Raw genomic sequence first — 27,057 nt, 5'->3', positions numbered from 1 at the left:
CACGGCGGGCCACCGGGCACCAGCCCAACCGTCCCCGCGTGACCACGAGGGAGCCCAGAGGCAGGCAGTCTGAGGTGCGCGGCCCAGCTGGCCAATCGTGGGCGCGTCTTTTGGATGAGCGGCACAGATGCGGTGGTTCACACACATTGGTTTTGCCTAAGAAGCACCCGTCACGTGTAGCACCCATCAGTGGTAAGAGCACCCATGAAGCGTGGTGCATAGCAGAGGGGCACAGAGAGGCAGGGCTCCGGCTTCTAATCACAGTTGGACCATTGAGAGAAGGTAAACAGTGAGTTGAGAAAGTGCCGTCTGGGCAGGCGCAGGCTGTGACGGTCCCGAGACCACCCTTCCCGAGAGAAGGGTGGTTCCAGGGCCCCGTCGGTGAGCCTGGGCAGCCCCCAAGAGCGGCGGTCTCTGGAATGCTCAGAGGGTTCTGCTTCGTGGGGGGTGGACTCCCACGACCCGGGTGAGGACACAGAGAGGTCCTGCCCTGGGGGGGGGGGGACCACGCCCGTGCTGGGACTGGGCGGCTCACGTTTGGGGCCCAGAGATTTGGAATCTGTGATAATTGAGCAGTGGAGGCTCTAGAAGCTGAAGATGGGCCTGGCTTCCCCAGCAGGAACGGGGTTGTCTGGGGGCCCGGGAAGAGGCAGAGATCTAGTGGTTGAGAGAAAAGTCGGGTTAAACTATCACCTCCGAGAGTTACGGTGAACACAAAGCCAGGGTCGAGAAGCAGCATGTCACATCTAAGGCACATGTACAGTATGCCACCACCTCTACGCAAAGATGTTGCCTTTGGAGATCGTGAACAAAATGCAGCAATGTGACAGAATGAAGAAACACACCTGCTGTGGCCTCCTCCAGCACGAGCCACCTGCCCACCCCCGGGCACTGGACACTGAAGGTCAGAGTTGTCAGCAATAGAGAGCGTGTCTGAACACATGGGGCAGAATTGTAAGAGCCTACAGGATTTTGTTTAGAACTCCAAAGTTCAACGAATGCCCTATTTTAGGGTGAAAACAATTATAAATCTGAAAATGATGCACAGCATCCATGAGCAGTTTCCCTTTCATAATAATTTTGAAGTAGTGTCATTAACTACGACAGATATCGAAGGTTTACATTTCTAACGAGAAATAACAGCAGATTGAATATTTTCTTTCCTATCACAAGTGATAACCAGTGTTTGATATTTTACATTTTCTTCCAAGAAATATCAGTCTATCAACGTTTTAAAATAAAATGTTTGCAATAACAATTATCTCAGAACTTTAAATTAAAAAATGATTCTGAATTTAGACTTTCAAAAAAGACCTAGGTGTACTTCAGGGTCTTCTGACAAACAAATTATTAAAACAGAGACCAGATGAGGCCTTAAAAATAGACAATATACTATATTTGAAACAAGATTGCACTCTTGAATTTTAGAATATATCAGAATTGCATTATTATTTCATAAATTCTTCTTTTACTTAACATGCTGACATGTCCAGCTATCCCCAGGTGTGCGTGTGTGTGCGTGTGTGTGTGTGTTTTCTTTTTTTGGTGTTCAAGTTTAAGGAAGAAAAATCATGGTTCTTTTGTTTAGCATATATGTTTTCCACCTTAATTAACTAGATCTTTAAAAATGAAAATGAAAACCTTCTCTGACAGCAGTATTTATCACGTCAAAGGATAAATAATTCTTCAGAGTGGAGTGTTGCTAGTCTATTAGAAAACATGTCAGGTGTGTCCTCACGCGTGGCTCCTCCCGCCGGCCCGCGGCCACCTTCTGCTGCTTCCTCCGTTCCACAAGGTCCTTTTCTGAGCGCGAGGACCTCGGTGGAGACAGCCGGTTCAAACCCCCCAGAGGAGATGCCTTCTGCTCAATCCACCTCCCCAGTGACCGGTCAGGGGTCGGGCAGATCCGAAGTATCCACTATGACTTTAATAAAAATGGTATCATCTTTAATATATGTCCCGTTTTCTAGCACAGTTTGAGCCACGAACACTGGGCAGCCAGAGGCAATATTCATCTCCCCGGTGGGCTTCTTGAAGCTGCTGCTGTTGGGGTCCGGCTTGAACGCATCTCCCAGGTGACGCCGAGAGGACCCCTGATCCATGAGCATGAGCGTCACTTTCTGTTTGAATGGCCAAGGAAGCAGAGCATCGTACTCTCCGCGCATAATGACAAAAAACAGCGACAAGTGCGTCCCCTTCCCCATGCCGTCCCCGTTCAGGTAGACCCTGGCACACATCTTATAGCCAAAATAGCCCGTGTAGAAAGGCTGGCTGTAAAGAGACAGGGTCTTCCCCATGACGGCTTCCTGCTTCCGCCGCTTGTAATCTCGGATCTTCCAAATCAGCACGCCGTTGTAGCTGGCGGTCTCCAGGACCTGGAAGCGCAGGTCCATGTCGGCCAGGCGGATGTCATGGACGCTCAGCATCTGGTCGTGCCGGCTCAGCTGGGACTCCAGCAAGCCTGCCGTGGGTGAGGAGAGACAGACGGTGGAGGGCCCGTAAGTGTCAGGAAGGCTGGAGGAGCCCGTTCCCGCCAGCACTGGCACTAAACGGAACTGGCTTTTGGGTGGAGGACAAGCACCTGGATGTGTCCTGAAATGCAGGCCTCAGATCCCGGCTGCGCTGCCCCCCCACCCGCGGCCACAGCCTGCTGAGTCAACCCTGAGGGACACAGGGCCCATGGGCCTCAGGGCACATCGGTGCAGGTCCCCCCAGGGCACCGTCACAGGGGCAGGGAAAGGCCACCCTCTTACTCACATCCCCCTGCCTTCCAGCCGGATGCTTGGAGTCACCTGTGCCCTGTGTGGCTTCTGCCGTCATTCCTGTCCTCCACTTAACCCAACGTTTGGGAGGGAGGGCACTGCCATCACCTGAGTACCTCTGCATCATTAATCCTCGTCATGCAAACATTCAGAATATTCACTCAGTCCCCAAAGCAGCTTCTAGGTATCAGGAACACGGCTGAGCAAACCGCAGGGTCATCTGTCCCCTGGGCCTTAACCAGCACGGCCGAGAGCCCCCCAGCCAGCAAGCCCTGCCCCTGCCTGGTGTCCACTGTGCCACCTGGTCTCCTCCCTACCACGCTGGTGTCACGTGCAGGGTGTGTGTTCTAGGTGGGAAACGTTTCTCTCACAAAGGCAACTCCGGCTGGAAAGTCATCACACCTCTGCACGAATGACGTCTCACTGGAAATCACTGCTCAAAGGTAGTGTGTGCCTAACGCACCACCCACCCACCAGCTCAAGCCCCAGTGGCCAGGCCGCCAGGCTCCCAGGAAGAGACCAGGACGCATCTGGCCCACCCCAGGCCCCTCCTAGGCCTCCCCACGCTGCCCCTACAGCCCCCACCTGTGTTCCGAGCCGCCTGCCCTGCACTCTTGTCCACGCTCTCCAGCTCGGTCACTCGGTTCTGGAGGGACTCCACGCTGCTCTTCATGCTGTCTGCTTCTTCCCAGTTCTGCCGGAAGGGGCGGATCTCTTTGTCCAGCTCTTTCAGTTTCTCCGCCTGGCTGTCTATTACTCGCTTCCAGATCAAAGGCATCAGAAAGGCAAAGCACAGTTAGAACTCTCAGAAGTTCTAGAGAAGAGACACCGGCTAGTTAGGAAGAGCAGCCAGTCCAGAGCCGGCCCCACGCCAACTCTCACACAGGCATCTCACAGGTGCCACAGGGTCCTACCCAGAGGAGGGGACCAAGGCACAGAGAGGCCTCACCCGCCAGCTGCAGGGCACGGGGCCCTCACTGCTCTGTCCTACAGTCTCAGGTTCAGGACACTGGAACCGCACCCAGTTGCTGTCGGGAGGTCTCCATTTCCTAAAGGGCCAAGTCATCTATGGTGGCCAGACAATGTGGGTCTCCCACAAGGCTGCCTGGCCCAGGGCTGGAGAGGCCACCCTATCCCTGTGGCTGCAGCCACCACCCTGCCACCTGCTCCAGAGAGACCTGGCATCCGCACAGGGCTGGCAGCAGGAAGAGCCCTGATGGCGGGTCTGCAGACCGTGGCTGAAACGGAGAGGCCAATGCCTAGGAGTGGGGCTTGCTTCTCCCATGCACACTGGGCGCAGAAACATAAAGACATGACTGTTGATGGTGAGGCTGAATTTCATGCTATCTTAATTTAAATAATTCAAAAAGCCTTTTCTTTTTTTGCAGAAACACAAAGATCATTGATAACAATAAGCAGAGGGATGAGATTCACACTCTAACTACGGTGGCCGGCCTGCTTTTTTTTAAAGATTTTTTATTTATTCATAGAGACACACAGAGAGAGAGAGAGAGAGAGAGGCAGAGACACAGGCAGAGGGAGAAGCAAGCCCCATGCAGGGAGCCCGACGTGGGATTTGATCCAGGGTCTCCAGGATCACGCCCTGGGCTGCAGGCGGCGCTAAACCGCTGCGCCACCAGGGCTGCAAGGCCAGCCTGTTTTTAAGGACTGGCACATCCACCTGTTGGATGAAGCTGGGACCTAAAGGATTTTCATTTCTTTTTAAAGATTTTATTCATTTATTTGGTGGGGGAGGGTGAGAAGGAGAAGCAGATTCTCCACTGAGCAGGGAGCCCAATGCTGGGCTCGATCCCAGGGCCCTGGGATCATCACCTGAGCCAAAGACAGACACTTAACCGACTGAGCCACCCAGGCGCCCCTGCGTTTTCACTTCTAAAAAGGATTCGCATTTTGTGAAGTAAAGCTCACAAAGGTGGCAGGGTTTGGGCCCCGGTGAAGCTGTGAGGGACTGGGCCGCATCTAAGCAGCAGGCCACACAGGGGAGAGCCCCGGGGCCTACAGAGTTCACTTCTCCTTTCGGAAGCCTATTTTTAAACATTTAGTTTCAGCACCCTTGCTGGCTGTTAATAACCACCAAGGAACAAACATGGTAGGTCTGGGTTACTTTTTTGGGGTAGAAGTACAGTGTTATTCTTCCTCTTCTTTCCAAGAAAACCTGGTATTAGCTAACACTGAAAAAGTAAAAATGATTTCTGTAGAGAACACCTCTTCCCACACTGATGTCACTTTATTTCGATCCATGTGTTTGGAGGCATACTGGATTAGCTCACACAGTCTGTGTTCCAGGGCCTACTGACCTCCCCGAACCCCCAGACCCATACTCTATTTCTGATGAGCATCTACAGCTCTCACCAGGTACTCTACCCGCTACGACGACAAGGTGAGCCAACACGGACACTGGGGAGTTTAAAAGGCAAGTTAATGAAAAATCTATGTCATCGGTGGTGGCTCTCAGAGATGCCATTCTGTAGCCTGGTGGACATCGAGTGAACATGAACTGCACAGTGGCCTGGGACAGGCCAGGCATCACCTCTAAGCTTCACGCCCCTGAGATTAGAGGGGGTGATGCAGAGGTGCCTCCTCCGCAAGACCGGGGATGTGCACGGGGCAGTGGGCATGAAGGCACGTGGCGATCTCAGGAGCAGGGCTGTGGGTGTGCGAGGAGGGCTGCAGGAGGGGCCCCAGACTCCAGCTCAGTGACACAGAGTCAGCACGTGGTGGCGGGGGCAGGAGGGAACACATGTACACAAGTGTGCACCCAGACAAGGCTCTAGAAGGAGCCCCCCACACGGCAAGGGAGAATGTGGTAAACAGACCTCTCCTTTGCATCAATGGTAGAGAGTCAAGGCAGGACCCTGATCTCAATCAAACTTTCTCTGTAGAAGGCAGCAAACATGATCTCATTCCTAAAGAGTGGTCTATACTCAGCTGCTGTCCCACTTCTATAAAAATAAATCTTAAATGCAGGTGTGGGATTGCATGAGAAAAAGAATCCTGGAGTGGAGAGACGGTATAGATTGCAGGCTATGGAAATAAATCCCAATCAAAAGATTTGCTGCTAGAACCTCAATTCATCAGTGTCACACACTGTGCACTTGGGGACTTAAACCACCGTCACTCTGTCATTTGCACCGTTTGGGTCACTGGGACCTGTAGAGAACCCTGGGCAAATGAGTCCTGCAGGTGACACGCAGGGGCACGGGCCCGGGGCGGGGGGGGGGGGGGGGGCGGTGCGTGCAGCAGGCCACATGGCGTCAGGGACACAGGGATTAAACTGACATCTAGGTGGTCTGTTTTTATTAAGAAAAACAGGTTCTTTAAAAAGTAAAATATTAAGAAACTGCCCTTCCTGGGCCAGCGAAAGCAAATACATTCTTAAATTCCACTGCCTTTAGCCAACTCCGATTGCATCCCTATCTACCATGTACATCTGGGGCCCTCAGGAACTCTGCACTCTGTATGCTCCCATCATCTCTGGGATTTTAGGATCTACTGGACAAGCAGACAAGGAAGGAGATGACACAGAGGGTAGCATGTCTGTCGTCACCGTGGTGGTCTGAGATACGGGGCTGAGAGAGCACTGAGGAGGGAAGGGGGAGGGGAAGGCAACAGGAAGGGTTTGGGATGAAGGAGGAATAATGAGAGGTGTACACATGAGCCAGGCGCAGGGTGGAGAGGTGGAGAAGGCTCTAGAGGGACTGGAGAGAAGTGCCCTCAGGCAGAGTGTGCTTCACAGACAGCCAATGCCCCCAGGGGTCCAGCCATGGAGGTCTTCCACCCACATTCCCTAAAGACGGACAGCCCAGGCTCTGTCTGTCAGGCTAGCCACACGCTGCCAGCCCCCTAGTGAAGCACCGGTAAGTTGCCACCTGTCATGTGACAATGTCACCCAGATGGAGTCAGTCTACAGAAGCTGCTGTGGGGGACTTAATGAGATCAGGCATTGCACGTCCAGTGTGATCTGAGTACCTCTCTTTCAACATGGTCTCTTTTCCTTCATGCTTTTCTCTCCATGGAGAAGGGCAGCAGCGAAGTCACTGCCCTCCTACTTATGACCAGGCAGGGGCACCAACTGTACTCAGCCTCCATTGCTCTGGGCTCCAGCAACAGGGTCTCCCCGTCTTTCTGACAGATCTCAGCGGTTTATTCAATCATGAAAGTGTTAAAATATAAATCACACATGATAGAATGATTAAACTCTACTAAAAAGTAAATTAAATTCAAATTTCTCTCCCTGGGAGAGGGGGAAGTGGAGAAGATGCATGTAATGACATCAGAGGTTTCAGACAAGTGCCCCAGTGACCTCATTACAGATATCCTAATTTTTTTCCTGTTGTTGATATTTTTAACAGCTGGTTTTCTAGCATAGCTTTGATTTCTGCATCCTTTCTATTCTTTTTTTTTTAATTTTTATTTATTTATGATAGTCACAGAGAAAGAGAGAGAGGCAGAGACACAGGTAGAGGGAGAAGCAGGCTCCATGCCCCGGGAGCCCGACGTGGGATTCGATCCCGGGTCTCCAGGATCGCGCCCTGGGTCAAAGGCAGGCGCCAAACCGCTGCGCCACCCAGGGATCCCAATTTCTGCATCCTTTCTACCCACCTCTCAGCGCCCCAGCAGCTCTGTTGCTAGTAGCTTGGCCCTGAGCGGGGCCATGTGGGTGCAGCCTCTGGACATCCTGAACAACATTCCCCTGGGTCTCTGCAGAACGCCAGGAACTTCCAGCAGGAGGCTTGCTGGTGTTTTATGTGATGTACTTTTTTTGGCCTGATTCAATACCAAAGACTTGTACCTTTTCTAACACAATCTGTTATTTCATTGTGTTTTTCCTTGTCACTGTACAACCTCAAAGTTTTAACACAAATGAAATTAATTTAATAAATCTCTATGCAATTCAAGCCACTATGACTAATCTCTGATGTTAAAAGGGAGGCAAGGCATTCTCAAAGACAGCGTGACTCTGAGCTACTGGACTTTTTTTTTTTTTTTTTAAATCTTCCAGATAATTTAAGGAAACACATCTAAGTAAAAGCCCTGAAAAGCCATTTTGGAAACTTCAGTGATGCTTCCATGGGTGCGTGATACACGTGGGAAATAGTATAACAGGCACACACTACGAGTAAGCTGATGTGCAAATGATACCTACAAGAATAATATACTATTAAGTACCTGTGTTGGTAAGAGAAATGAGGAGCCACATTTTAATCAAGCCCCCTTACACAATCACTTTCTTTTCAGAATAACAAAGGCTTACATGTTTGTTTTGAGGTACATCTGGATCGCTATGGTGAGATAAAGCGGGGCATGTGTGTCACTAGGAAATTCAGAACAAAATAGATTGGCTTCACTTCACTTTAGGAAGTGAAACTTTACACATAACTACTCTTGAACAATATGAAATCTTAAATAATAATAAAAAACAGCTAATTTTTTAAAACACGGGCTGTAAATGTTACTTCACCCACAGTGAGTCAAAAGCACAGCAGAGAGGCAATGGTACTTGCTCTCCAAGGAAAGGCGGACAAGACACAGCAGCAGCCCAGGTCTTTCTCAAGTTTCCAATTAAGCAAGAGAAATAAGTCCTTTGTTTGACAAAAGTCATGGTTTTTGCTCAAACAGCTCACTGAGAATACCCAAAAGGAGAACACAGACATGCTCCTCGACCCTTTGATCCAGCCATAGTCTTAAACTTCTTACCTGCAAATGAAGTATTTTGGATTCATTATTTCGAAGCATTTCCTTTTGTCTCTCAATTTCAATTTCAAAGCTACATATCTGATTGTGCAAACTTTGTATGCTCTTGTTTTTTTCTACGCTTTCATTCTGTAGCAAGGAAACCTGGAAAATAAATTCTTCAATTAAGCAAATAAAAAGTGGTTTTATTAGGTTAGTAACAATTATATAATGATAGTACCTAAATTTTCACAATATAGGCCTTCTACTAGTTCACTGGAAGGAGTTCCAGGGAAAAAAAATCCCTTTATACAGGAAATGTAAGTTCTGGTAACTTTTTTTTTTTTTTAAGATTTTATTTATTTATTCATGAGAGACACAGAGAGAGAGAGGCAGAGACATAGGCAGAGGGAGAAGCAGGCTCTTCGTAGGGAGCCCGATGCGGGACTCGATCCCAGGACCCTGGGATCACGACCTGAGCCGAAGGCAGATGCTCAACCACTGAGCCACCCAGATGCCCCAGAAGTCCTAGTAAATTAATAGGAAATCCTATACACTGTGTTTCTCAGAATCTCTTCCATTAATTAAATAAGGTAAGGCAAAGTACAGCAGCTAACTGAATTTCAGAATGAATGGGACACACTTCCTAAAATTTTTGCTGAAAACCAATCAACTTTTTACCAGAGTTGTCTTTCAAACTTCGACCAGGAAACACATCTGCACATCTCACACCCCGTTTGTACAGATGTGTGCATGTGCTTTTGTGTAAAAAGCAGGAATCACAAAACCATCCTTGCCCTAAACATTTCCATGGGTCTGGATACATTCTCTTTTATTCTATTTTACTTTAAAAAAAATAGTAGTTGCAATCCACTAAATTATTTTACTTCCACAAGTGGGCCATATCCTATACTTTGAAAAGTTCTCCCAACATAATGAGGAAAGCACAGTGAGAATAAAAAAGCTATGTATGTCTTTGGTTAATCCTTTGGGCCAAGAACTGGCTCTTGCAATAGAGATGTGGAGCTGCAGAGTCCAAGTGTCTGGCCCGTCACCAGAAAGGACCTTCCATAAAATTCAACATATCTACCTGCAACACCACATCAGCCCAGGTAAGGGCCTGCTGGGGGAGCAGTTCTAAGCTCACCGTTGGCCTTTTCAAGATTTCTTTCTGGAAAATAATTAGCTCCCAAGAACCCCCAGATGAGGAGTCCGAGGGCAAGTCTGACAAAGTTGCCTTCTCACAAGACTTCTCCATGGGACACTCTGGCCCTTGGAAAGGCCCTTCTACTGACAGATGTGTTTGTGCATGGCTGTTGCCCCTGGAAGACAGCAGGCTCCACAATGGATGCTGGGACACCTCCACTCAGTTGTGCTCCGAATACCAGCGAACACTGAGGTGATGGCCCCAGGGTACCCCAGGGCAGACATGGGTATGGTAAAGCACTGATTCCTGATGACCCTGCAAATAACCTGCCTACAGACAGGCAACTAAGCAGCCCTTTGGATACAATCAATCTCTTTTATTTTAGACAAACACATATTTACTACGGAATACAAAACTTACAACGTCTCATGGGCAAAATAACACTTTGCTTTCCTCAGATTTTACTCAGCACAGACTTTCCTCTCTAAAATATGCTGCCTCATGACCCTGGACTTCTACAACTGTTGCAGACTGGCCATGTGCACATCCTACAGGCAGGTCTGCCTTTTCCAAAGTCATGTCTCACTCATTCCCATTTCTCAAGGTGGTCACAATTTCCAGACTCTTTATTCTCACACCCAAAAAAATAGCCTGCATGCATGCCAACCTTTTTATTTTAAAGATTTTATTTATTTATTCATGAGAAAGGCAGAGACATAGGCAGAGGAAGAAGCAGGCCCCTCACAGGGAGCCTGATGCAAGACTCGATCCAGGAACCCCAGGATCACACCCTGAGCCAAAGGCAGATGTTCAATCACTGAGCCACCCAGGTCCTCATGCCAATCTTTTTGATAAAAAATCTCGGTAATATCTCCAAAAAACATGCCAATTTTTCTTCTGCAAAAACCAAGCAACCTGAGGGTGAGCAGAAGCATCTCACATTAATGAACATGTCACCATATTAAACTCTTAATTTCTTAATTTAGGGACCTCCCTATTTTAAATTTTTAAATACTTATTTTAATCAAAGAATCCAACTCCCAGGCACCTGCAGAGCCCTGCTTTCACCTATCAGGTAGACGTGACATGCATGGGAAAATCTTCCTGGCAGGTGTGTTTCCAAGAAGCACAGCAGAACACCCCCATCGCAGAGGAAACAGGAGTCCTCTCGTCCTTCCCTAAGGCCCTCCTCACTGAGAACAACATTTACTCCAGCCTATTTTGGTGGGGCACTCCACATTTCCCTTTAAACTTTTCCCATACAGAAGACGAGTATTTTTAAATCCACATTTTACAAAAACAGTTTTTCCTTAATTTGACATGATGGATTAGAGTTTTTGAACCAACGCAAACATTCCATTTTCCACTACACATGAACAAAATAACCTAAGATATTCCAACTGAGTAATTGTGTAATGAGAAATAAATTCCCATTTTAAGAAAAGACAAGTATCTCAATTCTTTGTCTAGTCTTTGCCTCTGGGCCCAAAGAAGAGACAGGTGTTTTCCGGTGAACACAAACAATGGTGCACGCAGAGGCTCTGTCCCAGCATTTCCAAAGACAGAAACCATTCACTTGGAGTAGAGCAAACATGAGGAAGTGGGGCTGGGAGAAGACCATACCTCTTCATGCACTAATGGAGTCTCAGCTCGGGGAGCAGACTTGGCAATGACACTTTCTACGATTGTCTCACTGGACAGCCACACACCTCAGAACCACAAACTGTTAGCTAACTAGTACAGCTGGAACAGAACCAATGCATTATAAATAAAAGAAAGGACTTTTAAGTAAGTGAGAAACGGAGTATCAAGGAGAGCCCTGACATCTATGTCTATAATTTTTAAAAAGCAGAAACAGAACACATTCTTCAGAGGGAAAAAAAAGACAACTCAGTCACAAATGACTCTTGTAACACAAATCTCATTTCCCTGTTAAACAGGACCCTTCTTCTATCACACTTGTGTGTGTACATGTGACAAACCAACCCTGTGTCACATCTCATCTTCAGCATAAACATGTGTATTAACAAACTATGTCAGAGTTAATAAAAGTATTGTGATTAAGAATTTTAGACTCTTTCAAATATACTCACATTTTAAATTGGTTGGACTTAATACTGGAAACAAGGTATTCAAATCTCTAGAAAATAAACATCAATTCCACTGGCTGCTCTAATTCTTCTTGGTACCCTCTACGGCAAATTCTCCATAAATATTTCTTGAATATTTCTTTTCTTTGCTGTGAATTTTATTTTTTATTTATTTATTTTTTTAAATTAAAAAAAAATTTTTTTTAAATTTATGATAGGCACACACAGAGAGAGAGAGAGGCAGAGACATAGGCAGAGGGAGAAGCAGGCTCCATGCACCGGGAGCCCGATGTGGGATTCGATCCTGGGTCTCCAGGATTGCGCCCTGGGCCAAAGGCAGGCTCCAAACCGCTGCGCCACCCAGGGATCCCATATTTCTTGAATATTGAGTTAAGTTTTTACTTCTGTATAGAAGCCACAATGAGAGATCCTGTAGCAACTGCTTCCCTATCAATTCTTGGAGGTTTTCATCCTTTCCTCATTAACAGAGGGCCCAGGCCCGGCCCAGTTGAACACCACGGAATGAGACGAGAAGAAGTATGACATTAGGAAGGCACCTGCGAAGGAGCCTAGCTGGAGAACAAGTGCTCCCCGCATCAAATTTCCACAAAGTGTCAGGTGAGAGAGTCAATAATAAAACTATTGGTGGGGCAAAGTCTTTTCCCAGCTATCTCTCAGAAAAGACAAAGAATGGTGAAGTATTTAACACTGGTAACCTTCTAGATTGGATATTGGCAGATTTTTTCTGCAAAGAGCCAAAGAGTAAATGTTTTGGGCTGCGAGGTCTGTACAGTTTCTGTCTCAATTCCTAAACTCTGCAAAAGCAGCCATGGACAAAAGGGAAATGAATGAGCATGGCTGCATTCCAATAAAACTTTATGTACAAAAAGACAAAGCTGATGGGGAGAGAATGGGAGGTTTGGAAGTTTGACAATGCCTATTCGAGGTCAATGCTAAGGTAACCATAAAGGGCACTGCATGCTTGCTTGGTAATTAACAAACAAAACACACACACACACACACACACACACACACACACACACACACACCTTCATTTATAAGCTCACAGTCATGTGAAAAGAAATTTACTTTTTTGACATTCTCTTGATACTGTTTCTTTTATCCAAATCCACTAGTAACTATAAAAAATATTTTCTTCTTTAAATAATTTGAAGAAATTATTAAGAGCCAACAAAAGCAGGAAGCAGCATGGTGTACCTTTTTCTCCAGAGAGTTACTCCACTCTTTCAGTAAGTTGACGTGCTGCACTGCGGAGCTGGCCTCATGGGCCTTTATCTGCTGGTTTGTCCCCTGCGAGAAGAGATGTAGTGCATTAAGCTGACCTCATTCCATTACAGAGCATAGTAAGACTAACAAATGACCTAAAACCAGCAATAAACACGAAGAGGGGAGCCCTATTCCTTAAAGCTAGTGGGTGGTCTCCAAGCCTTCGGAGGGCCATGCTCAGCGGCCCCTACTCTACTGAGTGCAGGTGGGGAGAGGCTGGCAAGAAGAGTGGACATCCTGCAATTATACAGCAACCTCAAGTCCATGCTCTTCGCTCTTCAAGCTTCTTACCAAGCTCCTTCTCATCTGCATTTTGTATTTGTAAAATCAAGAAATTAAATCTTCAACCTCTCACTTTGGTTCCTATATAACCCTTTACATTAAAAACACAAATGGAAAATGTTTAGACACCTGCAGTTACAGCTAGACACTGCTACAAATAATCTAGTAAACATGTAATCAAAGTGGGATTCTAAATAATTTATTAGAATATCAACTTATTAAGGAAATTCACTGTGTTAGAAAATGTATTACTCCTCACTATTCTAAGTATACTTGGAAAGTTACATACAAAACATAAACAATCTACAGAGTACATAAGATGGAGACCATTTTAGAGTCAGTAATAAGCACATGAAATAGTACTTCCTATATTTAAGGAAATAATCGGCATGAAAATATAATTTGTTCTGATATTAGAAAATTAAGAAGCCACAGAAAGCATTTTAATGATCTCCAAAACATATACTCTGTACATAGAATATTCATATATATATATGTTGATATAAGTATTGCTATATATAAACATATATATATATACATACACAGAATGAATGGTACTACATACGACATAACAGTGGTGAGTGCTCCATCTCATTAAGAGACGGAGACAATGGGAGAGCTACAGTCGTTCTTACTCTTAGGGCTATTTACTTTCTAAGAAAATACTGAGATGCCAGTATCTCTGTACTGATTTCATAATAATGTACTGATAATACACAAAATTAAATATAAAATATTTTAATTGTAATATATACTGCCCTCCAGCAGTTTTAAGATTGAGATATATGTTTCAATGAAACTCAGTCCAAATTCACTAGCAATCTCAGATGTGTTAAAAAAAAAAAAAAAAAAAAAAAACGAACCAAAAATCCCCCAGAAACAGGTTTCTCACAGCACAAGTGTGGTGGTGATGGAGACACCATCTCCACACGGCTGTCCTGGGAGGGGTAGCATATATACTCTGAAATGCATTTACGGACACACGAGTGCCATCCTCACAACTGTGCACTGACACGCACACTGCTCCAACTACGTCTGGTTTGACACCCACTTATATTCAGGTCCCGGCTAACGTTCCATAACAATCTCTCTAGAAAACCCCCCATAGCTGTCAGTCCTGTTTGCCCCATTTTCTAGCTGGTTTTAGATGTAGCTATTCCCGGGCCTCCTGACTTCCTCCTCAGCTCAGGTGTCCACCTGAAGTCTCAGAACACCCCTGGCATGGAGAGCGAGCACCCACATCTGCTGCATGTGGCTTCTGCCACCCATGCAACATGGTGACTCGGTTCCATGATAAAGACTACAAGTCCAGAACTTGCATGTTAAGATGTTAAGATAGTAACTTTCTCTCATGGCAGAATGTCAGTGACTGGGAAGGACAAATGTTGGATACTGACCTGAAAAACGCAGCCATAGCGCTTAAAACTACAGGTGCTGGGGGCATTGACACACTCTGACAAGTGTGCACTCAACTGCAACGGGAAAGAGACGTGAGTTGTGGCACAAGCGTCTGCATGAAAATGTTCAAACATATTAAGGGCACAGAGAGCATCTGGTTTGTACTGTCACGAAGGGGGCTTATCAGCTACAGGTGTGTTTATACCATCTGCTTCCTAGACTTACAGGCAGTAAATATACACTACTGTCACGTGTATACACATATATACGCCAATATACAGAAATACAGTTACTGTAACATTTCTTAAACCTGCAGTTTCTTTAGAACGAATTGTTCAAAATGTGACATGCCGTCTGCAGCGCCAGAATTTTAAAAAGAAAGGGAAAAAAACGTAAACTGAAATGAACACTTAAAGACTATAAACAAAAATTGCATGAAACACAAAAAAGAGAAAGCATTCAGGATGTAACTGGGTCACACACCTACTATACAGTACACAAAAATAAAGATATTTTCGAAGCAAGCTTACACGATGTACCATTACTCTCAATACTCAAGATAACGAGATGAGTTTTTTCCTTCTTCTGAAAAGACTTTTTTTTCCCTCTGAGTGGCCATAAATTCATGTAGCTTCTCACAGATCGCTAAGGTCATTCTAACAACATGAATCTTAATATTATCACCTCTAATTGGTAGAAGAAAATTAGGAGAGACTGGGAGAGGATAACTCATCGTACAAGGAAAAATGCCTTTGTTCAGCTTAAATCCTGGCAAATCGTCAAATAAAAATCACTTATGATGCCCCCTCAAGAGAAAAGGGAATTGAAGTGTCTACATTTTAAAGACATAGTGCTATTCATTAGGCTAATACAATTTAAAAAGAGCTTCTTCTTTTACTGAATAAATTCTCATCAGGAAATTCTAGGGATAGATCTTTATAGAAAACAATTAGACCCCGAACCAGGAAAGGGGGTGTCTGAGCGCCCTGTCCCCCTCCCAAAGGCTCATGGGCTTGTCCTCTTACAGCTCTACCTTGGCTCCCAGGACAAAGGGTCCTTGAGTCCTTTTCCTTTAGGTCAACATTTAGGACAGAGAAGAAGGTGGGTCACAGGACTGCTTTTTTGTCCTGTGGCAAGAGTTGCAGAGGAGGGCCAATGTCCTGGGGAGCCTATGCGCCAACCTTTGTGGAAGGTCTCTGGGCCTCGGCAGCATCGTGGTGGTTACAGATCTAGCAGTCTAGTACACTTGATGTTCCTCTGAACCCAGCCAGGAAGCTCTGGCCTCCATCCGGTATATTACCGGTGAGTGGCAGAGAAAAGTAGCATGAGAATGTGTGTAGTTATGTCCACTTCAAAGTTTTAAAATATATTCTCTCAGTGCCACTGGTATAATCATGACCCTCCAGCAAGCACTTCTAGCATTAAAGTCAGGGACACTGGAGTCTGATGTCACTTTCAGTGTGTCACTATAAATTCAGGGTCACACTTTTTCCTAAATTGGTTATCATTACTCTTAGAGCCTTTACTGTCATTCCTTACAGGAGAGGACCTTTGGAACAGAGGAAAGAATAAGCTACAGACCAGTAGTATCGTTCACTAGAAACCCAAGAGAAACCCAAGATAAATGCATGTTTAAAGATTTTTGAAAGAAAAATAACTTAGAGGCAAATGCAGTTAGCTTTTATCCTAATTCAGGTAGCCCTGAAAGAGTGAAAATTTTGAAAAGGGTATAAAACCCTGGTAATCACTTCAACACTACAGACTCTTCATCCAGAGGGACTTTCTGGTTGTGGAAATCTGTATGCATTTCCCTGCCCACTCCTAGGGGCACATTCTAGGCCTAGAGACCTCTGCCACCAGGCAAGACCCTGCCCTTGCTGAGCAGAGTCATCTTCTGGGTAGGACACATTCTGGCTGAGAGTGGCTCTGGGCGGGGGGGCGGGGGAGGGTCCTCCCTGTACCCTGTGTCCCTGGTTCCAGGCCTACATAGGTCCTCTTGCTCAGTGGCAATGAGAGAGACCAAGCCTCACCTCCCCAATATCCAGTGGCAAAATTCCAGGCTGCTGAATAAGGCTGAGGTGAGCAGCCTCCTCAGATCAGAGCATCCAGGTCTAAGGGACCTGCTGGGGGACCAGGAGGCACAGGCATGCACTGAGCCCACAGGTGCCCAGATGCTCCCGAAACAGCAACCAAAGGGACTCCAGGTCAGAACCAGATGCAAAAACATTTAAGAATCCCTGGAATTTTCCCAACTGGATATATCCTGATCAAATTAAGTTACTGTAAAATCTACCTGCCTTAAAGAAAGCATGCCCAAGGGCAGTGTGAAACACATGGCCTCTGGGGGAGGCTCCTTAGGGATGTGGGACCCACCTCTGGGCCCAGCTGCTCCCCAGCATCAAACCTGCACAGTGCATGTGGCCAAACAATTCTGCAATGTCAGTAAAACCATTTATTTTGAGATAATCTTACAGTAATTCCTATTTTACAGATTTAAAAATAGCTTTTTTTAAGAACCTAAAGTTATTACCTTTGCTTGTAAAGTAATTCCATTTTCTCAGTTCTTAACAGTATTTTGCTCTGAATTTAAGCACGTTGTAGCTTTTATTTGCTTGCTTCTGAAATTTCTGATGCCCCACAATAACATGAGGTCTTTTTTATTGTTTCTCTAGCATACTTATCACTACCATGAACTGTTGAGAACCTTCGACTTCAGCTACTGGGGAAGGACGGAGTCTCTGGCATGCTAGTCCTAAAGACATCACTAACTCCTCAACAGGCCCTGGCAATGCTCCTTACCTCACTCCTTAGAAGGGTCTGGACACTGCACTTATGGGGGCAGGACACCACCACACAGGGACACTCAGTGTCTTCATGTTTCTGGAGGAAAAGAAGAAAGTGTCGTCAACTTTGGGACATAAAAGTCTATCAGTATCTTCAATATCACCACGAAGACCCAAAGGACACTGCTCACTGTCCCTGTTTCCTTGACTTCTGACACATTTGAAGGAGTCCTCATGCTCAAAGTGTAAGAGCCAAAAAGTAAGGTGTCTCAGGAAATCGACTCAAATCTGACAGGTGAGGGCAACCCTGTGAGAACACAGACCCTGGAGGTGGGGTCACCACAGCAGCCTCCACCAGGGAGCACCCCACCGTGCTCACGCTGCCTAGACACGAGAGCACAGGCAGACTTGGCCTTTGCTGCCACTCACACCGTACCCCAGTGTCCAGCCTTTGTTCACTGGAGAGAAGGATGGTTTTCCTTTGGCCTCTAAGTTCAGGGTCTGGAAATGATGCTTCTTTAATACTTGCAAATGGCATGATCCACTGGGTATTTAAATTATTGCCCTGAAATCTTACCTAGATTATCTATAATGCATGGAAAATATGGACAAATTTTGGTTTAGCTCTTCTCTGGGTTGTATAAATTTTAACCTTACAGAGGCTGGATGATAATAACTGCTCAACCCATGCCATGGGCACCTGCTGAGCATCTGTTCAGTAGCAAAGTTAAGGCAAGAGCTGCCCATCAAATCCAAGAGTCCCAGAGAGCACCACCAGACACATGACAAAGGGCTGCTGGAGAGCGAGTAATACAGGCAGAATCAGAGCCACACCACACAACCCGTGGGACAGGTTCCTGGAGGCCGCATCACCAAGTGAGAAGGAAATTTGGTGCTGTTTTCCTCGTGAGCCTGGGATACTTGAGATTCTCCTCATCTGGTTCTTCAGGTTAGGGCCTCCACAGTCATGCTGCTGTGCAGTTGGACAGCAGGCAGGGGGGCGGTGGGGGGCACAACCAAGAGCCTCAGTCTGACTAGGCAGGCACAGTGCGGACCCAGGGCAATGGTGGCCCAGGTGAGGCGCCAGGAACCACACTCAGCTTTCTTCAGTGTGTTCTGACATCCGGTGTCTCTGTAAGTGTGCAGTGGTACAGTCTGCAGTGCAGAGATAGCACCTACGGTGTGCGGGGCTGCTCTGCTCTTAGGCTTGAGCCTCGGAGGCCCACAGAGCCCCCACAGGATGAGTCACGACTGCTCAAAGCTCAGTACAAAGCACCTGACTAGACTGAGCCTGACCAGCAGGCCTCCCACAAGATGCACCACAAGTGGGGCGGAGGGGGGGGTGGGGACACTGGCTTTCTCTTCTGCCTGGCTGTGCTCAGAATCCCTGAGAGTTCCCAAGTGCCACCAGGTCAAGGCTCTGTCCCTTAGTGAAAAACCCTGGGCAAATGGCTCCACCTCCCTGCCTCATCTATGAGTGGGAGGAGAGACCAGACTTCCCTCATAGGGGAGCTTTGAGGGCCCCATCAGTCATGGGCCCGGAGAGGTAACATGGCAAACATTCCACAGATGCCAGCCTCCTCCCTGAACCCACCCTTGATCCCACTTCCATGCCCCAGCCCATGCATGTGCCAGGTGCTACGGTCGGCTCAAGAGGGACAGCTCACACACAGGTCATCACCACTTCAACAAGGGAAGACCTGGAAGGAACACGGGGTGAGACGGCAGAGAAGACAGCTCTAAGGAGGATGTGGCAGTGGGTGGGGCAGTGTGTTCCAGGAGAGTATTGGGTGGTGGGAGAGGCTGGGATCAGACCCATTAGTATCCTCAAATGCATGTCTCTGGAGATCTGTGCAAGCATATCTGAACAATAAATTGCTAGAAGCAGGCTTTGTTGGGTATCAAAGAGTATAGGTATTGTAAATGGATTTTGATAGATATTGCCAAACTAGTCTCCAATAACCTTACACAAACGCACACTCATCATCACAGGAACACATGTTCCTACACCCTTGTCAATTCCATCAGACTTTTCTATCTTTGACAACATGACAGGTGGAAAAGGCAATGAGTGTGACTTGCAATTATTTGATAATGTGTGGGTAAGTATATTTTTGATATTTATTAATCATTTATAGTTCTTGTGAACTGCCTTTTCACAGCTTTTGCCCACAGTAGTGGGTTGAAGAGTGACCCCCAAAATTCATGTCTCTCCAGAACCTCAGAATATGACTTTATTTGGAAATCAGGTCTTTGCAGATATAATCAGTGAAGATGGGGCCCCAGTGGCTTGGGATTAGGGTGGGCCCTGAATCACATCATGGATGCCCTCACGAGAGGCGAGGACATGCTCCTGAAGAAGGGATCTGAGCAGAGGCAGATGGCTCCCAGCCAAGAACTGCCAAGGACAGTAGCGACTCCAGAAGCTAGAAGGGGCAAGGAGGGGACTTTCCTGGAGCCCTCAGAGGGAGCACAGCCCCAACACAAGACCTTGGGTTTGTATTTCCAGCCTCCAGAACTATAAGAGAGTATCTTCCTGTTTTTCTAAGCCACCTTTGTGGTACTTTGTTCCAGCAGCCCCGGGAAAATGTTTCCTTTCCCAGGAAAATAACACGCCCATTTAAAAAACTATAACCTACTGATACATAAAACTCTCTCTGTGCTAATAAATTAGCCCTATCTCACATTAAACATCACTCTGATAGTCCCAGAACAGATGTAACCCATATGCAAGTCAGAGAGTATAACTACATGGAGGATAGCCACCAAGGACAAGAACTCCCCATTTACCTATGTGTTATCTCCCATCTTGCCCCACTTTCCTCCAGGGAAGAATCCCCAAACCAAAATCCGAATTTTGTGTTGCTACTTCTTTGTTACACTTAAATGTGGGCCAAATACTGTATTGACTGCTTTTGAAATTTACTAAAATGGAACTCCACCCTATGGGTCTTCTGAGATCCAGCTTAGTACCATGCCTCAGGCTAACGCTCCTGTCGAGGGTAATTGAGGGTCCTCAATCTGCACTGCTGTAGTGACACTGCCCTGTCATTTCCCTGCCACGTCACTACAGCATGTGTGTGTATACTCATGACTGATGTGTCCACCAAAATGGATGTGTCCCCTCTCCAGCTGACGGATGTGGGGGTTGTCTCTAGAGTTATGCTGGGCCCTATCTCCTGGTGTGTATATGTAACAGTTTCTCCTGCATAGCGAGAAGAGGGATTGCTCACTAGCTGAGTATAGGAATAGTCAACCCAATAAAATATTGCCAAATTGTCTTCCACAGTGGTTATGCCTATCCATACTCCTATAAGACAGACATTTTCCCAGAAAATGAGATCTTTAGAATTCTGATTTTCCACAAATTTACAAAACTGTTTAAAGAGACCATTTCAACAGTTCCAAGACTAAATGTGAAAGAAGTGATTCTCTCCTGACACTTTAAATTGTACTGATCTATAGATTAAGAGAAAACAACAGGGGATCCCTGGGTGGCTCAGTGGTTTAGCGCCTGCCTTTGACCCAGGACGTGATCCTGGGGACCCGGGATCAAGTCCCACATCAGGGTCCCTGCATGGGGCCTGCTTCTCCCTCTGCCTGTGTCTCTGTCTCTCATAAATAAATAAAATCTTAATTAAAAAAAAAAAAGAAAAAAAAAAAGAGAAAACAACTTAAAAACAGCTGATGTAGGGTCAACAGCATGGTTTAATGGTAGAAAAGAAATTCTCATACGCACTGCAATGGGCCAGGGCTTCGATACTTTATCAATCTGGAGCTCATCAACACTCGATGTACTTGACACCCTTCATAAAACACAGGAAATGTGGGGATGTCAGGGTGACCTGGGGCTGTAGACATGCCTCTGAGATGGCTGTTCTTTCTAAAAATAAGCCCATGGCAGGATAGGACAAGATGAAGAAGCATGCTCCTAGCTGACAGGAGGAGACCTGGGAGCCCAATCCCAGGCCCCAGCAGGACAGGAGCCCTCCTGGTACATAGCTGCCCTGCAGTTGTCAGGGAGGGGGTTACCAGGGTGACTGAGGACAGGCGAGCCCTTATGTTGTTATTTTTTTTTTAAGATTTTATTTATGAATACATGAGACACACACACACACATAAAGGCCGAGACACAGGCAGAGGGAGAAGCAGGCCCCATGCAGGGAGCCCGACACCGGACTCCGTTCTGGGTCTCCAGGATCATGCCCTGGGCTGAAGGCGGAGCTAAACTGCTGAGCCACCAGGGCTGCCCATGTTGTTACTTTAAAGCCAGTTTTTTACAGCTCAGTCTGGAGTATAGAGTTAGTTACTTATATAGTGTCTAACTGATGTAGTAGCCTACAATTCTTTCTTGGATGAAATTAATTATATTTTGCAAATAAAGATAACTGATTTTTGCAAGAAGCAAAGTATGACTTTGATAGCAACATACCAACATGTGTAGGGTCTGGAGTATTGCTCATTAAGTATGTGTCTCATTCATTTGAACTGAGTTACTGAAGGAATTATTCAATTAGGCCAAACACTATCCCCACTTTCCACAATTCTTTAAAGTCCTTAATAACTAGAAATGTCTACAGAAATCATACAGGAAAAAGACTTCACAAGACAAGAAAATAGGCACAAGAAAATTGCAGAGTAAGGTAAACATGCAGATTATGAAGTAGAATACATTTCATTTCATACAGAAAAACAAAAACTTTCCCTAAATTCTGGTCAATAACCACTCTAGAATTTCCACCAGGAACCAACTGGGCCTGCACATCCTGGCTGCACGTCTCTGGTCCTCTCCCGTCTGGTCCCATCAGTCGTGGTCCTGCCAAGTCCAGAGGTCATTCCCAGCACACCCAGCACCCAGAGGTCATTCCAGCACACCCCTCCGAAATGTCTGTCCCTCCTGCCCATTCCCACACTCCCCAGCTCTCTTTGCCTCTGGGGCACCATTCTGCTGCCCCTTCCATACTGGCCACTCCTTTGCTAGATGACCTTCCCTCTTAGCAGTCTGTAAGCATTCCTATGTCCCAGGCCTCTGTCCCTAAGGCTTCAGGGACCACCTTATTAAGACACGCCAAAAGTCCAGACCACTGCCCTATTCTCCTCTCAAGCCTGCTAAGTTCCACGGAGCCTCACCTCAATAAAACACTCAGATTCACCCAGCTGCTCTAGTTACAGACGCTGGGCATCATCCTTAACACATATTCCATATTCAAGCCATGAGTTAATCCCACTGCCTCTACCTTCTGAATGTGTCCCAGTGCACTTGTTCCTCCTCTCCCTTCCTGCACAGGCCAATACTGTGCCTTGCCTCCATGTTGTCTTTTCCTCTCACCCCACATCTACCTGTCACACCTGTCAGAGTACTGCACATATTGGGGAACTCTGATATCACCCTCTTGCTCAGGCTACCCGGTGCCTGCCCCACCCTCTCATCTGCTATCCATCATCTCTGCACCAGGCATGGGAGCCACGCTGGCCTCTCACAGCTCCTGAAATCCACCTGCTATATCAGTTCCATCTCAGAGCCTGCACACCCCTGCTGTTCTCTCCTCCCACACTGGCCCCTGACTGCCCTGGAGAGGCCAGCTCTGATTATCCCTTTCCCCATGATGCTAGTGCATTTTTCTTCATAGTACAAATCACTACCACACATTATGTTTGCCTATTAATTACCTCTTCCACTAGAAGGTGAGCTCCACCACTGAACTACCAGCTCCCACAGCAGTGCCCAACAAGCAGTAGGTACTCAGTGAATATTTGTTCAAGGAATGGACAAATATTTGAAGGTTACTGTATTACTGATAGCCTTTCACCCCTAACATCTCTCTCTCTAATTAACGGATAAAGAATCTGATTTCTAACACATGCGCAATATAGAACTGTGCCAAAATAATCAAGGTATGAAAAATGTTGAATTCTCATCTCTCTCCAAGACAGACAGCTGCACTTTGATGCTGCAGGATGAATTACCCTGGTGAAGGGATGATTATGTCCCAGAGCTGCTTAAAAGATTAAGCAATCCAGTAAGATTTTGAAGACATTCTTTGGGACAAGAGAAAAATTCTACCTTTTTTGATAATTAGTCTTCATTTTTTTGGCATCCCAAATGATAGTCAATCAAGGCAATGGGAAAATGTTAATTATACAAATCAAAATGGGCAAAACAAATAAAGCTTAACTCTGAATTAAAGTCAGATGAAAACTGCCATTTCCTCTTCTCTTTTCTCTTTATTCCTGTTAGAATGGTTGATAATGCTATTCTGTAACAAATTACACCTGGACTGAGCAGCAAGTAGGGGTGACCAGGGCGGGTGGGTGGGGCAGCGCACCTGCAGTGTGATCATCGGGACCTGACTTTTACAGTGGGGGCATGTGGCCTCTCGGTACTTGCAAGCCTTTTCTACGTGGTCACGCAGGTCTCTTCGCAACACTTTTTCTTTGCAGTCAGCACGGACACACGAAAGCTCTTCAAACTGGCAATCGTTCTTTAAATGCACCTGTAAAACAAACACTTCAAAGCTCTCAATTGGCAAAGACATTCAATCTAAAATACCAGATTCTAGTCTCTACACAGCTAACTCCTTCAGAAATGTTTCTGCCCACTGCTAGACCAGTTTTTCACAGAGAAGAGTGACAAGTGTATCGAGAGACAATGAATTTTGTATCCTTTTAGTGATTATTCAAACTATATTGCTTTTGAAGGAGTAAGACAATTCTCCCTTCCTGGGTAAATAAATGGTTAGTTATCTGCTAAGGACTTTGTTTTATTCCAGCTCAAGTATGCCTTCCAGCATAAAATAAGATGCTAATAAAAAAAAAACCCACATAAGAAGTTATGTGGGATTTCATGGTTAGAGACGGGAGAGTTTTAACAAGCCTTCCAAAATTAAAAACCAGTTCAGATTTCTTTCCATTCTAAGTAGGGTGAGGGTGTTTAAAAACCAGTTCACAATTTTGCCAATGATGTCATAAAAATAACATTTCGTACCTAAGTGGCTTGGACTGCTTGCATATTTGGTTGTTTTGAAAATCAACATAACTGTGGCCTTAGGGTGCCTCATCATACTGATCAGGGAGTTACATTTCTTTTTTTATTTTAAAAAAAGATTTATTTATTTGAGAGTGAGAGAGTGTGCGTGAGCTGGGGGAGGGGCAGAGAGGGAGAAAATCTCAACCAGACTCCCTGCTGAGAGCGGATCCTGACACAGGGCTCAATCCCATGACCCTATGATCACAACCTGAACTGAAATCAAGAGTCACGCTAAACTGACTAAGCCACCCAGGCACCCCAAGGAGTCGTATTTCTTACGGTAAGCAAGGAGCATGGTCCCCAGGACGTACCAGTAGGTGTCCCAGTGTCAACTGCTCTGTGCAGCCTCCACCTTCATTCCTGCAATAGATCTGAAGAGCTAGAATTTCTCTCTTGCAGCAATTATCCTTAAACACCTGAAATGGGAAGACAGTTATTTCAGAGGATTAATGTTTCTTAATCTCCACATGCTACTACTTCAGACAAGGCAAAACCACTTTAAAAAAATCATGAGAGCATCTCTTAAGTGGACCTCAGAAAGCATTAAGGACCATCTTAATTTCTAATTTCTAAGTAGCATGAAGGAGCTGTCCCCACTAAGAGACACATTTAAATAATACAACCTTAACTACCACCTTTTATTAGATAAGTCAAATGAAAACAAGCTATACCAAATAATTAAAGATCACTTTTGAACATCCAAATACTCGTAATTAACTCTGACATAATCTCAAGGTGGGGATGCACCAGAAGCAGGTTCATATGTGGACTCTGGACCCTTCCAAGAGCCAGCTCTGTGGGGGTGGCCAGGAGTGGAAAATGCTTACCAAGGGATGAGTTCATAACTCAATGCCACTACAACTTAATGCCTCTTTAGGTCACTTGCTAAAGAAAGAGCAAAACTACTGTAAAAGATTGAATCCTGCAGATGGCTTATAATACATTTGTTTCGGTTCTTTTCCCTAAGGTGATGTCCCTTATAACCCATTTTTCACCGAAAAGGAGACAGTATTATCCTGCTACTAAAACAAACAAACAAACAAACAAACAAACAAACAAAAACCCCCACCTCTTTTAAATAAGTATTCCAAAGACTGAAGTTAGTCCAATAATGAAAATGTTTCCCTTTGAAAATGAAAACCTTCCTTTAATTGTATTTTTCCTTAGAAAACAAGCAGATTCACTCCTTCTAGCAACACAGTCTCAAACATCTTTGTCTTCAGGCGTTTCTAAGAAACTCCTATATGTTAACACTCCATACAGTGGAAAAATAGATAGGATCTTAATATGCCTTTCTCAACTCCAAAGGCAAAGAAATAGAATCAACAGCTGTTAAGAGTTAAAAATAAAGTAATTTGGAGTCAAATCTAATCCTTCATAAACAAGACTTTTTAAAAACACACTAAGGTCGCCAAACAGGTATTTTTAGCCAATAGGAAATATGCTTCCTTTTTGTGGCATTAAATTTCTTAAGTCATTTGAGTTTAACTTTATGGATACAAAACAAAGATTGGAAATGTCACAAGTACAGAATTTTAGAGCTGAGAGTATTTACTGCAACTGTCCCATTGCATAGATGAGGAGCCTGGCGCCCCAAGGTGACCTGCAGAGGGCAGATCTCCATCTCAAAGCCCCATCTTCCCATGAGGATCCAAGGCATTGGTCAATGTCATTCATGATGCTCCAATAAAACAAGTAATTTCTTCAGTTACCAATGCCATTGAAAAGTAGGAGTAATAATTCTGAACAATGAAACAGACAAAGTCTGTTGTTTCAACATCTACCACAATCACATCTGTCAGACACATGTTAACAAGTTAGTGGCCATGCAACTAAGGGGTAGTTGGGTGACTAGTTTTCTTAAAGACAACCCCCCCCCCCCTTTTACTTACTGCAGTCTGTAGCAGCAGGCAAACACTGAGGAAGACAAGGTACATGGACATGTTGCCAGTTCTGTCTCTAAACTGCCCAGAGGAGTTACAGTGGGTAGAGGAGGGGCACCTACTGCCTGGATCCTCAAATCACTGCACTCACCTGGGCTGCCCTGATGACAAACCCAATCTGCAAAGTGCTCTGGACACAAAAGCCCAGAGTAAGAATTTTATTGTACAATTTAATGACCTACATTTAAAAAATTGTCAGGTTCATCAATCAAAATATTGGTACTGAACATTTTTATTGATATTTTAAGTACTTTAAGAATGAGTCATTTCAAACTAAAAGCGTGCCTAGCAGGGTTTAGCAATGTGTAGATGACCAGAGGTGCTGTGGTGGTGGTGGTGGGGGATCAGAGCCCCAGGAGGGAAGCAGGTGGATGGCCCCCCTGAACCCCTCCGAGAGTCCTCACTGACAGAGAGCTTTCACTGGTACACATAATCACATGGCGGGGGGAAGGGTGGAAATCCAACATCCCTCTAATGACTAGGAGATGGTGCACACGAAGCAGGCAGACAGCAAATCCCATTGAACTCCTGAGACCAGCAGGCTCTAAGAGCCAAATCCCAGCTGTCTGGGGGAAGGGCTTCAGAGGACTGCGTGCATCTCCGCACTTCACCTATTCAGTCCCTGCAACCCCCCCTGTATCTCC

General features: G+C 45.7%; 1 protein-coding gene across 2 annotated transcripts in view; it reads right to left on the bottom strand.

The window, feature by feature from the left end:
* Positions 1 to 1,369: 1,369 nt before the first annotated feature.
* The window catches only part of TRAF3 (TNF receptor associated factor 3), a 108,748-nt gene continuing 83,060 nt past the window's right edge, over positions 1,370 to 27,057 (bottom strand). Inside the window, exons 5-12 of one of the 2 annotated variants that reach the window (XM_072762377.1) lie at positions 24,782 to 24,886; positions 23,770 to 23,937; positions 17,460 to 17,540; positions 14,660 to 14,734; positions 12,912 to 13,004; positions 8,481 to 8,621; positions 3,348 to 3,522; positions 1,370 to 2,461 (exon numbers count right to left, since the gene is read on the bottom strand). In XM_072762377.1, the coding sequence (XP_072618478.1) occupies positions 1,890 to 2,461; positions 3,348 to 3,522; positions 8,481 to 8,621; positions 12,912 to 13,004; positions 14,660 to 14,734; positions 17,460 to 17,540; positions 23,770 to 23,937; positions 24,782 to 24,886 (1,410 nt within the window). In that variant the 3' untranslated portion in view covers positions 1,370 to 1,889. The remainder of the gene's footprint in view (positions 2,462 to 3,347; positions 3,523 to 8,480; positions 8,622 to 12,911; positions 13,005 to 14,659; positions 14,735 to 17,459; positions 17,541 to 23,769; positions 23,938 to 24,781; positions 24,887 to 27,057) is intronic. The other variant, XM_072762378.1, reaches the window with a different exon arrangement.

This window comes from Vulpes vulpes, chromosome 6 (assembly GCF_048418805.1).
Source record: "Vulpes vulpes isolate BD-2025 chromosome 6, VulVul3, whole genome shotgun sequence".
NCBI lineage: Eukaryota > Metazoa > Chordata > Mammalia > Carnivora > Canidae > Vulpes > Vulpes vulpes.
The sequence above is the reverse complement of the archived record's forward strand: the minus strand, read 5'-3'. Positions and strand labels throughout refer to the sequence as shown.